The sequence below is a fragment of the Anopheles moucheti genome, chromosome 2 (genome assembly GCF_943734755.1).
Source record: "Anopheles moucheti chromosome 2, idAnoMoucSN_F20_07, whole genome shotgun sequence".
Lineage (NCBI taxonomy): Eukaryota > Metazoa > Arthropoda > Insecta > Diptera > Culicidae > Anopheles > Anopheles moucheti.
In genome coordinates, this window is record NC_069140.1 from 89,527,627 (window position 1) to 89,543,260 (window position 15,634).

The 15,634-nt window shown below is 43.1% G+C and overlaps 3 protein-coding genes across 4 annotated transcripts; 1 reads left to right on the forward strand and 2 right to left on the reverse strand.

The window, feature by feature from the left end:
• Positions 1–491: 491 nt before the first annotated feature.
• Positions 492–10,814, reverse strand: LOC128297303 (serine/threonine-protein phosphatase alpha-2 isoform). Of its 2 annotated transcripts, XM_053032924.1 has the most exons (8): positions 10,208–10,814; positions 9,533–9,664; positions 7,146–7,362; positions 6,711–6,996; positions 6,467–6,614; positions 6,285–6,350; positions 1,782–2,288; positions 492–724 (listed from the first exon to the last, which is right to left on the reverse strand). In XM_053032924.1, exons 1-7 carry the CDS (start codon positions 10,260–10,262, stop codon positions 2,251–2,253), a joined length of 942 nt encoding a protein of 313 aa, XP_052888884.1. In that variant the 5' UTR covers positions 10,263–10,814; the 3' UTR covers positions 492–724; positions 1,782–2,250. The 2 variants fall into 2 exon arrangements, with proteins under 2 accessions (XP_052888884.1, XP_052888883.1); XM_053032923.1 differs by lacking the exons at positions 492–724; positions 1,782–2,288 and having other exon boundaries at positions 3,840–6,350.
• A 354-nt stretch (positions 10,815–11,168) lies between these two features.
• LOC128297305 (prefoldin subunit 3) lies at positions 11,169–12,137 on the forward strand. Its single transcript, XM_053032927.1, has 2 exons — positions 11,169–11,406; positions 11,565–12,137. Exons 1-2 carry the CDS (start codon positions 11,332–11,334, stop codon positions 12,060–12,062), a joined length of 573 nt encoding a protein of 190 aa, XP_052888887.1. The 5' UTR covers positions 11,169–11,331; the 3' UTR covers positions 12,063–12,137.
• LOC128297304 (c-Myc-binding protein homolog) lies at positions 12,117–13,296 on the reverse strand. The gene is made up of 2 exons (XM_053032926.1): positions 13,278–13,296; positions 12,117–13,165 (listed from the first exon to the last, which is right to left on the reverse strand). The coding sequence occupies exons 1-2, from the start codon at positions 13,290–13,292 to the stop codon at positions 12,599–12,601; spliced, it is 582 nt and encodes a 193-aa protein (XP_052888886.1). The 5' UTR covers positions 13,293–13,296; the 3' UTR covers positions 12,117–12,598.
• Between the last annotated feature and the right edge of the window lie 2,338 nt (positions 13,297–15,634).

Genomic DNA, 15,634 nt, shown 5'->3' on the forward strand with positions numbered 1-15,634 from the left:
TTCGGAGACCATAATTCAATCCAGATCCTGGCAGATACGCTGATGACATAGACATTATTGGTTTACGGCTCTCTTGCGTAGCGGATGCTCACCGAAGGATTTAGCAAGCGACTGAAAACCTTGGGTTGGAAATTAACAAGGCAAAAACTAAGTCGATGGTGGAATTACTCTTAATACGAACAGAGAGGAGAGCGCACATTCGAAGTCGTCCAGAATTTCAAAGGCTTGGATTATGAATTCCCAAACGACGGCGCTCGATCGTGAGCAGTTTAGAAGTAGACTCCTTGCAGCAGACCAAGACCACGAAGCAGTTATGGCGCATGATAAGTAAGTAAATGAGTAATTTAACGATGCAAAATTATTTCACCAGGTAGAATAATGTCCGCAAGTCCAACTGTTCGCGACTATCCAATTCTTTCAATGATACCAAATTACAAAATAGGAATATCGAGTGAATAATACTTTAATATTTTTTGCTAAACCGTAGAAAACAATGTACGATGGCAGATATTAAGAAGTGATCGAAAAGTAAATGATAATTTTGTTCTTTTGAAAAAGACAATTTCAATACGCCAAAAATACTCAATAATTTTGAATACACAGTACGGAAAAGGTGGGGATCCAAAATAATGTCCATGTGTGCTTTCCCAATTGCCGCTTGTGTGTTATATTGCACATTTCGGCCAAACTGTGTGCTTCATCCCGACCAGCGTCCTGACAGTCGCTGCAAGATAGGAAATGTAAATGCTTCACAATCGATCATTTAAAAAAAAACGGTGAGCAAACAAAAGCACACAGCAAAAGAATTTCAAAGGAACAATGGAAGGATTTTTCACACTCACACAGCGAGTAGAGAGAGAGAGAAAGAGAGACACACATGTAGGGAAAATTCTTCACATTAGGGAATGCAATTCTTGGCGTACGAAGCAATACGAAAAAGGGAATCCAAAAAAAAACAGGACAGGAATACAAGGGCAACTACGCAAAAAAGACAAAAAAGCACAATAGGTTGGGAAAGCTGACGAGGAACAAAGTCCGCTAATTCCTCTCGTACAACAAAAACTTAAAGTTTGTTTTGCTACTCTAAACCTACATACACACTAATAGCTCTAAAAAAATTTTCCCTTGCTTGAACATAACTTAAATTTCAACATCAACTTTATATCCAAACGGAGATACTGTTGCTTAATTATAGCGGTCCGGAGTAAAAGTATAGTAGCTCAGTGGCATTGAAAAGGCATTACAACCAGATAGACACATATGTACAACCGAAAGAAAATTAAGGAGAATAAACGAACAAACAGATAGAAAGTGAGGAGTATAATAGAAAATTAGCAAAACGAATAAGAAAAGTGAACAACAAACTGAAACAAAGAAACGATACAAAAGGATCAACAAAAAAACGCACGGATATAATTTTGAGCAGGGGGAAGAATTTACAACACAAGCTACTGTACTGTCAATATGAGTAGCATGGTGCCATGGACAGGGGAACCGTCCATTGAACGAAAAGAACGCTACGCACGTTAACAAAGTCTTATCGCCAACAAGGTACGCCAAGGGTCCGTATCCGTATTGATCGGATTCTGAAAACAACCACACACACACACAGCCAAATGGGAAAAGGCTTACAATGTTATTGAGACACAGCACCAACCACTAACCACCACAACAACAGCACACACACAGCACACGCCAAAGAAACGGAAGGGGAAATATAGGCATACGAAAGCATAAAATAGTATGAGCGGGTAGTCGCGTACTGGGTTGGATATACTCACAAACAAAACAATAGAAAATCATATTAACGCTTGGGTGGGTGGGTTGTTGCAGTGTTGGAGGGTGCTGATAGGCTGCCTGCGGCCGCGTAATGCTGCTCTGAGCCTTCCATTTTGTTGCTCTTGCACTATTACATATCGTATTGCGTTAAAAAGATCCTTGGAGCCTAAATAGCTTTTCTCCAGGCGAGGGGTGCTTTAAATTCCGTATATGCGTGTGTGTGTGTGTGTGTGTGTGTTTCTGTATTCGAGAGGGAAGAGAGATACGCAACCGGTAAAGGCATCCCTAAAGCACCAAAGCACTGTGTGGTTCCCTCCTGTTCCATCTGATTTTTGATCGTTCGTTCAGCCTCTCCATTCTCATTGTTCCATTCCATTCATATTTCGGTCCATTTCCCGCGTGTCTTGCCCCATTGGGCGCCATTTTGCATCGGTACGCAGGTTGGCTCATCTTCCGTCGTAATAACATGCTCTAAAATTTGCTGCTTTTGATGAGCTTCTGAAAGCCACCTACACCGAAATATAGGCAACAAACAAAAATGGTGCTGCATTAGTATGTGATGTAACAAAACAAAATGGCTACATGCTAGACAAGACAGATCAGGGCACAAATTACAGGGGATTTCGATCCATATATAGTGGAAGTGGTTCAATCACTTAGGAGAGGGTTTCATACCGCTAGTAGAACATTGCAATCACACTGTTGGAAGTTTACAATCATATAGTTCAATTTTACATACAAACAGGGGGGATGTGTTTGCTGTGGAACTGAAACACTATATGGATCGAAACCCTGTATATTGTGCACTGTGTAAAGAGTATACAAACTGGGAGGAATTATAATGTGGGTGGAAAGAGAGAGAGAGACAGAAAGCGGCATAACAATTTCATTTACGCAAACATCGTCACAAAACAAAACGGAAGAGAAGGACGTCGGGGTCTATGCCTTTACACAATGACACTTTTATATTATTGCGAAAAAAAAACACAAAGTAGAAATAGACAGGGCAAAATAGAATAAGATAAAGGTGAAAGCTAACAACACTACTACTGCTTTATAAAATAATATTAAACAACTATCTCCAAAATCGAAACAAAGCAGTTGTTGACAAATTAAGATAGAAGAAGAAAAAACATTCTCAATGAACATGAAAAAAAAACCGATGAATGAAAATGTCAAACAATGACGATACAAACACTACACAATTGACATTGCAAATATGCTTTCGAACTAGGATGTGAAAAAAAACGGTCACTTTGATCCCATTTTTTTATCGTTTTGTGTGATACAATTTTTATTTATGCTGTTTAAAATTTTGATTCTTACTTATGTGTTGTGTTGTGGTTTTTTGGGGGAGGGGAGGAGAAGAACGGGGGGGAATGGGAGGTTGTATTGTTTTCAGTTTTACTTCCTTACACAGCTTGGTTTTGCATTGTTATCAACAAACGTATTTTCTGTTTTGTGTGTGTGACATTGATCTATACTTGTAACTTGCATTTCGTGTACAAATTGGACGCCTCTGGACCGCGTTGTGTGTGCTGCTGTGTCACTATCTTCTCTTACCTCCTCTCTCTCTACGTTGGAACATCATTTTAGATTCCAACATTTTTCCTCTTTTGTTTTTCTTCTTTTTTGTTTGTAAATTATGGGAAAGCGGGATTATTAAGATATTAATACGATCCGTGTTCTGTTCTTTTGCCGCATCGTTTCATTTGCTACTACTGCAGAAACGTATCATGATTTTTCATTGTCATATTTGTTTTTGTTTTGTTTTTTGTGTTGAAAAAGATGTGGCATTTAGTTTAATTAGGTGAGACATTACATTACACACCATTTTGCCATTTATCCTTGCGCGATTCGTTGAAGCATAAACTGTCTATCCTTCCGACACACACACACACGCAAACACACAGGAGTAGAACGTAAGCAAACGCGAGTAGTTTTACTACAGATCGTGGTGATCGTTAACATCAAAAAAGTTCGCTGCCGAACTAATCAGCCGGTTCACACCGACGCTCCTCCAAAAAGTTCCACGCCCACAAGAGACAAGTAAGTAGGAGTAAAGTATGACCCCGCAGCAAGGCGTTTGGAGCGTTTTTTTTCATTAATATTGAAAATTAATCATTTCATTTCTATTTATATTCCAGAGTGTGACGAACCGCTGCATAAAATGCATCGCCGTTTAGCTATCATGTTTGCCATTGCAAGACTTGCCAGTTTATTATCGTAGTCCCTTCGAAATCAAAGCACAGGAAAGAAAACCTAACTAGTAACCAGAATCCTAACACACCACATCCTGGTCAACATATATGACATAGAACAGATGCGTATTACAACGGTAAAAAAAAGATGAGCTAATTGATTTCAAACAAAAGGACACTAATATGATACACATGCAATGACACATAACGTACAGTTTGCAAGATATTTTACATTAAACATAAGATAAATAAACGAAAATTCCGTCACTCTAAACATTACAATTTTCTTTAAGACCTCAATGTTCGATGCCAAATCGATCTCAAGCATTTAATAACGCATAATGCAATTTCTCTCGTAATGCAACGATAAATTTAACCCACACAGTGCGCACACATAGAGGTTCGGGTCTGAAGACTGTCCAAAGTGTGTCGGTACTTTATTAACATTAATGGAGACATTTCAATAATGAACTGGCAAATCCCGTCAACTTCCGTGCCACCAATTGGTGTCTTCTAGCAGCCCGAAAGCTCCCTTCCGATAAGACCGCGCAAATAATCCCTTAAGGGACCATCGACACGCGAGTAGACATTTGTCTCCTTTGTTGTTCCGCGGTTCTGACTGAATCGTAAAATAAAGTCCTCCCCCTAGCCTGATTTGCTGATATGCTAATCGAAATTGTTCACTAAATCTGGATTGGTTGGGCCATTACATTACAACATGTTAACAATATAAAAAGGAGGAAAACTGTTATGCGCGCGATACACAAGAAAGAACAGTTTACGTTAAATGTAGTTGGGGGATTTCATCCCAGCTGCTTACCCCGCCAGTCAAGGGCGCAATATTTAATCGTAATCTCAATCAGCAAAGAAAAATGGAGCCAGTTTTGCTTCCCTTTCTCTCTCTCTCTTTTGTTTTCTTCCTACCCGGCGGCACGGGATGCTTGAATGTTTTGCTGATTTCGCGCATTAGTGGCGGTATTACTGTTTTTGGCGGTTTTCTCTTTCGCCTTCCCCCCTCTGTGCTACTATCAGTTGCGCCGGTGGCCACTGTTTGTAAAAACATTGTCTCAATTATTGTAATCAAAGAATTCTTATACCTCACTTCTAGTAGTGCTGCTCATTGTAAGTCAGGCGCGGTGCCGGCGGGTGGTGGTGGTGTGTGTTTGAGCTGTTGTTTGTTGGTGCAATCACGCTGCCTACAGAGAACGCAGAAGTGTGAATGTTTCATTGCATTTCAAATTCACACACACACGACAACAACGCACACACACATATGCGCTGCTACTTGGCCCACTGGATTACGGTGGGCCATCTCACCAACTGACAAATCTACCATTTGTTATCATGTGTTGTTAGCATGCATATTTCATGTTTTTTTTCTCTCTTTCTCTCTCAATGTTTATTTACCTCTTTCCACACTGCATTTGCGTTCCTAACGTGTTTCTAAATTCAATTATCATCCAGAAACGTTCCTGTGGTTTACCTTTGTCTACTACTGTTCTACACCTTAAATGGTTGGCGAATATGTTGTTTGTCACTATATGTTCGAATCCTTCCCTCCTTGCAACGGTGGTGGTGCGCTTTTTTCGCCCAGTTTCCCCGCGTATTGCGTTGTGATTAACAGATCGTCTAATTTTTGCTCTGTGTTTTTGTCTTCCAAGCGCGTATCGTCGAGTAACAACAAAACAATCAGAAAAAACAGTAGTGATTCCAGTGGGGACGCCTTCCATGCCTATTATCTTGCACTTTTCTCCTTTTGCACCGCCCTTGCGCACGTTCCTTTATGAAAGATGGTCGGACTGTTTCAACTGCACCTGTTTATAGCTACTTTATAGGTTGAATCCTAACATCTCGACTTCTTCGCAACCCGACGTGTGCGCGTGTGTGTATATATGAACCACGCACACCGGCGGCAACGAATTGTGATGACATAACTGTCCACAGTTTAGTGTTTATCGAAGATACATTTTGTTTTGCCTTGCACAATTCACCAGGCGAACGCGCGCTCGCGTCCCCCTGGCCACTGGCATTGTCAGTCGATCAAGTGTTGTTTTATAAAATGTTTATAAGGGAATTGAAAGGAAACACCCTGGAGTACTGAGGGGGGGAAGAGATGGGGGCGGGTAGATGCAACAGAACGGATACCGCACAAGTTTGGTAGTACGTAATTTGTAGTAGTTTTAATAGTAGTAGTTGTTGTAAGAGCATAGTACTATTGGATAAATTATTTCTTTTTGTTTTTACTATAATTCCGCGGTGGTGTAACTGGCCGTCCGGAATTGAGGCCACCATATTGGAACTTACGTTTATCGGCTGGCTTCAGAATTTGGAACGAGCACATCAACGTATCGTCGACGGACATCATTGCACCTGGGGGTGATGAGAGAGGGCACACAGCGATGTTTGTTTATTAATCAAAACATTCTTTGCTTTCCAACACGGTATATCACATACAACAGGGCCTATCACCACCATAACGTACTTACCGGCATTATCGAATTCTCCGCAATAGTTGGGAGCGGAGAAGAGAGTTACGAGTTGCCGCTTGGCAAAGAACTCATAGCCATCCTCAACCACCTGATGTGCTCGACAGATTAGATCAAAGTCATGCTTGGTTAAAAACTTGCCCACAATCTGTAAGACGATGCAATAGCGTGAAAGTAATTAAATGTACAATTAACGTTTGTGTGACGGACAGGGTTTAAAGTTTTTGCACGACGTTATACTTACATCGACACCGAAGGTGAAGCTGACACCACGATCGTTCTCACCGTAACCGTTCGTGTCCTTGTCAGGATCGGACCACAGCAGATCGCAAAGCAGTCCCTGATCTGGCACGTCTGTGGGTCGCATAATGCGTCGAATCTGTTCCATGGACTGCAAGTCCGGGCTGAGACCGCCGTGACAGCAGAAAATTTTCTCATCTACGATCGCGGCCACCGGCAGACAGTTGAAGCAATCGGTGAACGTTTTCCACATCTTAATATTGTAGCGCCGCTTGCACTCGTCGTAGAACCTATATCGTGGGAAGGGTGGGAAGATGCATGAAAACATGCGCGGAAAGGGGTGCCCAATATTCATGAATTTCATATCACCAACGAGAAACACAACACACCATCTTTGCGCTCGATAAGATTCGATCGATATGCGACAGCGCGTACTTACCCGTATATTCTATTGATACTTGCGCATTCATGGTTGCCGCGCAGCAAGAAGAAATTTTCCGGATACTTGATTTTGTACGCCAGCAGCAGACAGATCGTCTCCAGCGATTGCTTTCCCCGGTCGACGTAATCACCGAGGAACAAATAGTTCGACTCTGGCGGGAAGCTACCATACTCGAACAAACGCAGCAAATCATAATACTGACCATGGATGTCACCTGTGTATTTGCACGCAAAACAAATTCGCAAATATTAGATAGAATGGCGGGCAAGAGTTATGGGTTTCGTCATGTTAAATGCTTCTCAGACTCGATTTAATTTTAATGCCAACACGAGACGTTGGTGCCAGATAGCAACAAATATCTCGCGTACCTGAATTGACAGCAGTTGATTACAATCGAACACCGAAGGTTGTCGATAACATTTTTTTTTTTTCATTGTTTCTTGTTTCCTTATCGCTGTCAGCATGCTTCCCATGTGCGTGTAGCCAATTAAAGATGAAATTTATACCTTTCCTAGCTCAAAGTGATGTTGAATCTAAACAGTGCTTTCTAAGCGTGAACAATTTACTAGCTTTTGTTGCCACAACACTATAGAACTATCGGGATTATTCATTTTGAATGGTACCAATGAGAGGTAGCTAGAGGTAGGTAGGACGAACATAAAAAAACTCAAAGCCTTATCGGACGACCATACGCCAATTGGCCTTAGAACCTTAGGTTAGGTCAGCCAAAACAAAAAATGTTAGCCTATTTAGCAGCATCAGCATTAGGAGGCTTAGTTTTCTTCAGAAGAATCTCATCCTTAACCATTCGAAACGTCATTTTTCACCAGAACCTTCAGTCACTCCTTTTGAGAGATTACCTCCGTTGGACAGATGCGATTAGCCGTGACTAACACAAAACAAAGTTCTTCTTGTCCAGGTTCTTTTTCAATGTTTTACTGCTCGATTGTATCAACTTCTAGGGCAATCGCAGAGACTCCGTTTCCTTCGATTAAACTGTACTTTATGGTAAGATCAGATAGTATCGGGAGGTCAACACAGGACTTCTGTTTGACACTCTGTCCGTTCTACAGCAGCAGTTACATTTTTCGCACCGGACACGCCTGCAATCTGACGACACCTCAAAAGGAATTGCCTCATTAGTTTTCGTTATCAACTAATAACGGTGCCAAATAGTTGCTATTCATAATAGGATAGTTACAAAACACGAAACAATGCTGAATACCCCATTAGATGTCACGAAATTCTTATGACATATCGCTGAAAATTTGCCCTTTTTCAATGCATACGTTAACGGTAGTGAATGTTTGTTTCCAAAGCAAACTGTGTGATCGGAAACCCGTGAAAATAGATTCAAAGATCATTCGCAAACAGCCAACAAAAATCCCTTTTTCTCATTTTTCACACGGCCAAGGGTTTGACCGTCAATTGATGCTAGCAGCCTTGCCATTCGATTAAAGCACACCGTCGTGACAAATACACTTTCATTTTCCTTCGTGCCAATCACGTCGCAAAGACGCACACATTACCGTCCGTGCCACCTTCTTTAATCCGTTTGGCTATCTTGAGTTGGTGCGATGCGTTTTAGGTAGAGTGCCACCGTCAATAAAAGGAAGTGTGTACGCATCGGCTTCGATGGAGGTATGCCCGGGGAAGGGTAGAGAAAAGCAGGGGGGTCAAGATATGAATCGCGCTATCGCGAACAAATTGCCGTACGCGTGTGTAGTGTGACTGAGCACTTGGGGCTCTGGTTTTAATGCGGCTACTTTTCACGATCTCAGGGCAACACCTTCCCGATGAGCGAACATTCGATTTTTTTCTCTCCCCACCTCTCGTAGCTGATGAGGCATGATTGATCGGAAGCAGCACGTGCAGCAAGGGCGAAGGTTGGGGACGACCCTTTTCGTAGGACGTACACACACACACAAACTCCGGAAAACATAGTCGCAGCAGTATGTGTGGTTTTGCGGTATCACACACCTTGGGGTTCACAAAAACGTTCCTCCTCTCCCTTGGGGTACTTTTACTCGGGTGTACACATTATGGAATTACCATTAATCGTAATATATTCCGCTTCTTGGCATAAACGAATGCAACTCTGGGGATGGAGAAAAAAAAACATTCCAAGCTTGGAGGATGGGCAAAGTCACCGGCACATAGTAATTCGACCGGTGAATAGCATTAGCAATAACAAAGAGAGAAAAAAAGGCATCGAGAAGACAAACAAATATGGCCGATTTGGTACGCGCGTTATGCGTCAGGCGTTGGTAAGCGTAAATAAACCTTTTTTCGCTTACTGCCGCTCGGTACGGTAATTTTGTCGGCCAACTACACACTCTTGAATGTAACAGATTACGATGGTTTACTTTGCTGTCAAAACTTACCGCAGATTTTTAACGGTGCCTCCAGCTCGAGCAGTATCGGTTGGGAGAGAAAGATTTCCCTCGACTTCAGGCATAGCAGACGTATGTCCGTTTCCGACAGTTGTACATTTTTCCCCGGCCTTGCACCGCGAACTGTGGGAAAAATAGATAAAAATCAGACGAGGAACCAAGAAAAAAAAACGGTGACACTCGGGGAACCAAGAGATGAAGGCACGCATTTTACAGTGCTCGCGCTCTCTTTCTCTTTGGCTCCTGTTTTGCCTTTCTCGCGCTCGCTCTCTCCTTTTCTATCTCATGTTCAGCACCGAAATCTTCTACTGACTCATAAGCACGCACGAAATTTCTGTTCATAGCACACTTGAACACACACACACATACACACAAATTCATTCGCGGATTCACACGATGGGCACGTTATTCATGATTGACCGTCACTATCACGGAGCAGACGACGGATAGGTCATGCATACACGGTCATACTATCCCCTGTTATTACACACTAGAAGCGCAATGCTAGCCCTCTTCGGTACTACTATAGCCGCAGCACCATCATTACTTCGAGACCGGAACCGATCGAGAGCGGGGGCGTTGGCCAAAACAGGGCACAATGAGATGCGTCATGTATTACCATTTTTCTACAAAGAAAAGCACACTATACAGCTATTTTGCAATTACCTTCTAAAAGCATCGCGATGAGGTGGTCTATGTTTGATAACTCTACGTCCGACATTTTGAATCGATAGACTCAGTTACGCTCAATGATGACGGGAGGACACACACCGGGATTGAATGGACCGAAAGGGGTGGGCACACGTCGGGGGGAGAGGAAGATTTTACGTTTTCCCTTCCTTCCGGCACTACTTTCCACCGTACGGATATATTATCCGGTTGCTCCTGTTGTTGCTGCAACTACTGCGATACAGCTTCGTCGTCGTCGTCGTTGACTTTGCGCTGTAGTTAAAATCGAGCGAAGAAAAACACGGCGCAAACACACATACACACTCGCGCGCGTATCGCCGAATGATGGCTGGCTGGGGTTTCTTCTTCTCCTGTGCGGCTTCCTCTTCCACTTTCGTAGCGAAACTTTTTTCACGTTGTGTCCTCCCGAGGCGTAGTCCGGAAAGGTTTGCGCGATATGAAATCCGGCGTGCAGGGATGGATTTGGATCACAACTTTCCGATGCCGACGTCGTAGCGGGTCAGGCAGATGCCGCGGAAAAAGAAATTTTCCTTTTTCCTGACGGGCGCAAAAGAATGTGCACGCACAAGAGCCTCTGTTCAGCGCAACTGTACGAATGACCGCGTAGTCACACACACACACATGCGCTGCTTCGTCTGTAGATTCCGTTACTCCCCGATCAGTGCTGCCAAAACAAGGTGAGCGAATGCAAGAAAGTTTTGCTCTCTCTGTTTTTGTCAAGATTCAGCAACAGTCATGATGACAGCAGTTAAAGCTTATTTTTTATAATTCAATATTTCCACCTATCTTCCTCGAAGTTGAATTAATCGATTCAATTTTTTATTCCCTTCATTTTCCACTAATTATTTGTTGAGTTAACGAGAAACTGGCTGCGAGAAAAGTTTTATTCAGCGGACAAGCAAACTGTCAATTCACGTGAAGTTCCCTGGCATGAAGGTTCTTTTTCCGAGGAAGAGGAACAATAAATTTGACGTTTATATTTCGCCGAACCGCAACTTTTATTACAATTGTTGTGCTGCTTTCTATAGCTCTACGAAGAACCTACAACTTTCTGCAAATAAATTAATACCGAGCCCTACCCAACACACAGAAGCCTCAGCATGGAAGAGATCGAATTACCAAAACTAGAAACCGACCAAAAATCATATGCGGGCATTCCGGAGGCTGTGTTTGTCGTAAGTAGGCGTAATGGTAATGCCCTTTTAAGGCTCACTGCACACAAATTACCAATTCAGTGCATTTTGGTTGATTTGTGAATCCGGGCAAAGGCTGTCGAAAGGCATAATTGCTTGAAATTAATGAATTGGCTTTCCTTTGTCCACACACCGCACAGGATGATGTAGAGCAGTACATGAAAGATTCTGGCAACGAGGATAACGTCGAAAAGGTGCTGAAGAACTTTGACGAGCAACACAGCAAGTACCGTTTTATGGAATACAACATGGTATCGCGCAGGAGACGGCTGCGGCAGCAAATTCCAGACCTCACGAAAAACCTGGAAATGATCAAGAACCTGCGCGAGCAATCGGACGACCAGGTGACCCAGTTTCTGCTAAGCGACCAGGTGTTCGTGAAGACGATCATGCCGCCCACGAAAACGGTGTGCCTGTGGCTCGGTGCAAACGTCATGCTCGAGTACCCGCTGGACGAGGCGGAGGAACTGCTGCGCCAGAACAAGAAGTCGGCCGAGGTGAACCTGCGGTGTCTGGAACACGATCAGGAATTTTTGCGCGATCAAATCACCACGACCGAGGTGAACATGGCCCGGGTGCACAACTACGACGTGAAGAAGCGGCAAGCGTTGAAGGCATCAGGAGAGGACAAAGCGTAGAGAGCATTATCGTGTGTGCAAACTGATCACGGCGAAAATAAAACTGCATTTCCGATACATCATCGTTATACTTTATTTGTTTGGATTGTTTTTCTTCACTTAATAATGGCTGGAATGATATTTATGTTTCGTAATGAATATAGACCCTTGATCCACGATCTAATTTCTAATTTGTTAAATACGATTGACTAAGATCGTAAACGAAATATTAAACATAAAGGATGCAGCGATCGATGATGGCAATGGTAAATGAAACGAGATGCAATTAAATACGTGGAAATGAACATGCTTAGTATAATACCGTCTACCTGCTTCAACCGGTTCTACATTCAATTGCACTGAAGCCTCTAATCTGTTTTAGTTCGCGTTTTCTTTGTCATTTAGAATTGGACGGGATTTTTTTTTTCGGCAAGAGCACACATATTCTTGCAGTTCTCCTTCATCCACTTTCCAGTGGCCTGCGTTGCCTAGTATTCGAATGCCCGATTCGAAAGACACTACATGAGTTAACCTAAAGGAGTTTAACCGTAAAACGCTTACTTGCTGCTTTCGCTGGTGTTTGGTTCCTTAGCGTCCGGCGCATCGTTCGGGGATGGAGCCGCAGCAGTGGCTACTGCATTCTCCTGAACTTCTTCCTTGCTGGACGATACTGGTGGAGTTTCTTTCGGAACGGTAAGCTCGGCCGTAGTCGATGGCACAACCGCGTCCAGATCTTGTGTCGCGGTGACTTCAACACTTGCTGCGACTTCTCCAACACTATCGTCGTTTCCGGCTGGTATCTCAACACCACCATTGGTTGCCGTTGCCGTATCGATCTCTGCCTCTTGCTTCACAACTGGGCCCGACGAAACGAGAGCTGGTTTTCCCGTTTTCTCCTCCTCCTTCAGTTCGCTTAGTTCCTTTTTCAGTCGTTCGATTTCCTGATGTGCATCGAATAGTTGCGTTTTCAAGTTGCCGTGCGTTTCACTCAACGTTTCCACCACAAAGTCAAGCGCATGTTCCGGCCGTTCGGTGTTGCATTTTACCAGCACTTTCGTTATCGCATCCAGCACACCTTGCCTGTCCAAATATTTGCGAAAGTCCTCCTTCGACAGATCAATTGGCTACGTGGGGAAGAAGGAAGAAAATTGTAGCATTTAGTTGTACACTAGTAAGCAGGCACAACGTGAGTCACTAATTGAAAAATCGATATTTTACCCCATGCCGTGCACTTACCTTGTAGTTCGACATGGTCTTATATAAGTTTTCCAAAAAAATGTACTGAACAGCGATATGTGTGTTATCACTAGCAAGAGGCAAATGCTGCCGCGGTGACCACGAGGAAATTTTCGGTCGAGTTCTTATCAGTGCCTTGTAATCAATGCAGGGGAGGTTGCACAGTTGTTTTTATTCAAGGGAGCCATCTATCGATTTGCCTTGCGCTTGCTGTCATTCTTTTACAATTATTTTTCTTGTAGCAGCACAACAATCAAATGTCTTTCTTTTCTTTTATCTATCTATCTTATTTCAATTTATTAAGGAAACCTTGCAAAGAATCAGCAAGGAATTAAACGGTCTTGATAGAATATTTCTTCCTTTTTTGTTTTCGACGAACAGCTGACAGCAGCCATCCGCTCAGCACAATATTCGATAAAACTTTCATCGACGCTGACAACTTCATCGATTAACTGTCAGATCGTACACAAGTGCAATGTGCATTTGGGAAGCTTTTGCAGTAATATGCAAGCTTATGCGTTTTGAGCATTGCCGAATGCACTAAAAGATAACAGATGAAGTACGTAAATTAGTAAAAGGTTTAATCCTGTCAATGGCAATCTCAAAAACATTACAATCCAGGCAACCGGGCTACCCGGGTAGCCAGAAAGTTTGGAAGCTATTAACTTTTAAAAACGTAATTCAATATCGATGCAATGTTCTGATGAACATGAATTTAACTCTTCTAGTTTACACTGCTATTAATATAACACCTCAACTCAAGGCCGTTGCAATTTTTTGGGTTTTCAAAGTCGATTTGATTTTTAATCCAAATAATTGCAAAATGTTAAAAATAATTCTTTGATCTTCTCACATAATTTCCACGATGTGCAAGCAAGCATAAGCAAGGGATTAAAATACCGGGGAGTCTGTGTATGTGTCCACAAGTTGCTACCCGTCATGGACTTCTTGCTGATTTACACACTGGGTGATTTAAGGATCCAAAACTAAAAAAAAAATAATATAATTATTGCTTTTTCTCTGTGACATTTATTCCAATCAATGGTCTACACACTGACCATAGCAGTGCTTCGTTAGCTGTACAAAGTTGTTACCGTTTTTTTGAACATAACTTGAACAGAACAAATGTCGTTAAGGAGCCGCCACTGGCACCTAGATGGCGCAACTATCTTTTTAACGTTAATATCCAAGTTTAACAAACATTCATTTCTTTCCTTAGCTAGAACCCGGATAAACATATTCTAAACAAGATAAACTGCTCAACAAATCATGCTTTATTGATATACCATGTAACTTAACAACTGCAGCATATTTCAGATAACTTACGGTGCAAAACTATTCAAGTACACGTGAGTTTACATTCCGCCTTTTCCAACGTATCGCTTTCAACAAACATTCCTGCTGTCCTCGGTTCTTCCCCTTTGCTCGTGTTGACCGCATTGTCGGTATGCTTCGGGTCCAATGGTCGCTTGCCCGCTGGTGCGTCGTTCATCTTCACGTTGTCCTGCTGTAGCTCCGCGCGATAATAAGGATGCCATTTTGCGCTGTGACGTTTGATTAACGATCGACCTAGTCCGGTGAATCGCTTTTCGCGGGCTGCCTGTTCGTCCGACTGCTTCAGCTGCACCAAGGGCGCAAGCAACGCGCTCACTTCCAACGGTCTAGGTGTGCGCGGTTTCGACAAAATGGCCGACCGACACTGGCAGTTGTTGTTCAAATCTACCAGCTGGCAAGGAATGGCAACCGTCGCTGTGTCCATAGCCGTACCCGGGTTTCCCGGTGTCCTGGGTGTCCTTTCGATGCAACTTTCCAATCGCTACTAAGACGGTAGTTTGCCAAACCAACAAATCCACGCTGCCCGGGTCCATTGTATTGCGATCAGGACCGGACAGGACGAGCACGCGAGATTGCGCCATTGCACATTGCAGTTCCGCTCGTAGCGCATTATTGTTGTTATTGTTATGTTGTTGTTATACATAGTTTTGTTACTTTTGGGGTTGCACCCAACGGGGTTTTTTTTTTGTTAAAAACGACGCTATGTACCAAGACCCAAGAGTACGGGGAAAATTTGTTAAAGCACACACACACACACACACGTACATGGGGCATGCAAAACAATATTTATGCCAGGCAGCAGTTGCACCTCAACCGCGCCCATCGAGAAAACCTGGTGCAGCCCCGTTAACCGTTGTAGTTTGGCTTGTTGTACCGTCGCAATACGACGCTGCCTTAGTTCGTGTAAGCTGTTTCCCTCTGCCCCCCCCCCTTCCCTCCCCCGCTCCTACAACGAAAGAAAATGGCGTCCCGATTGGTTGGTTGGCGCACTTGGTTTGCACAGTGAGAAGCGAGTAAATGAT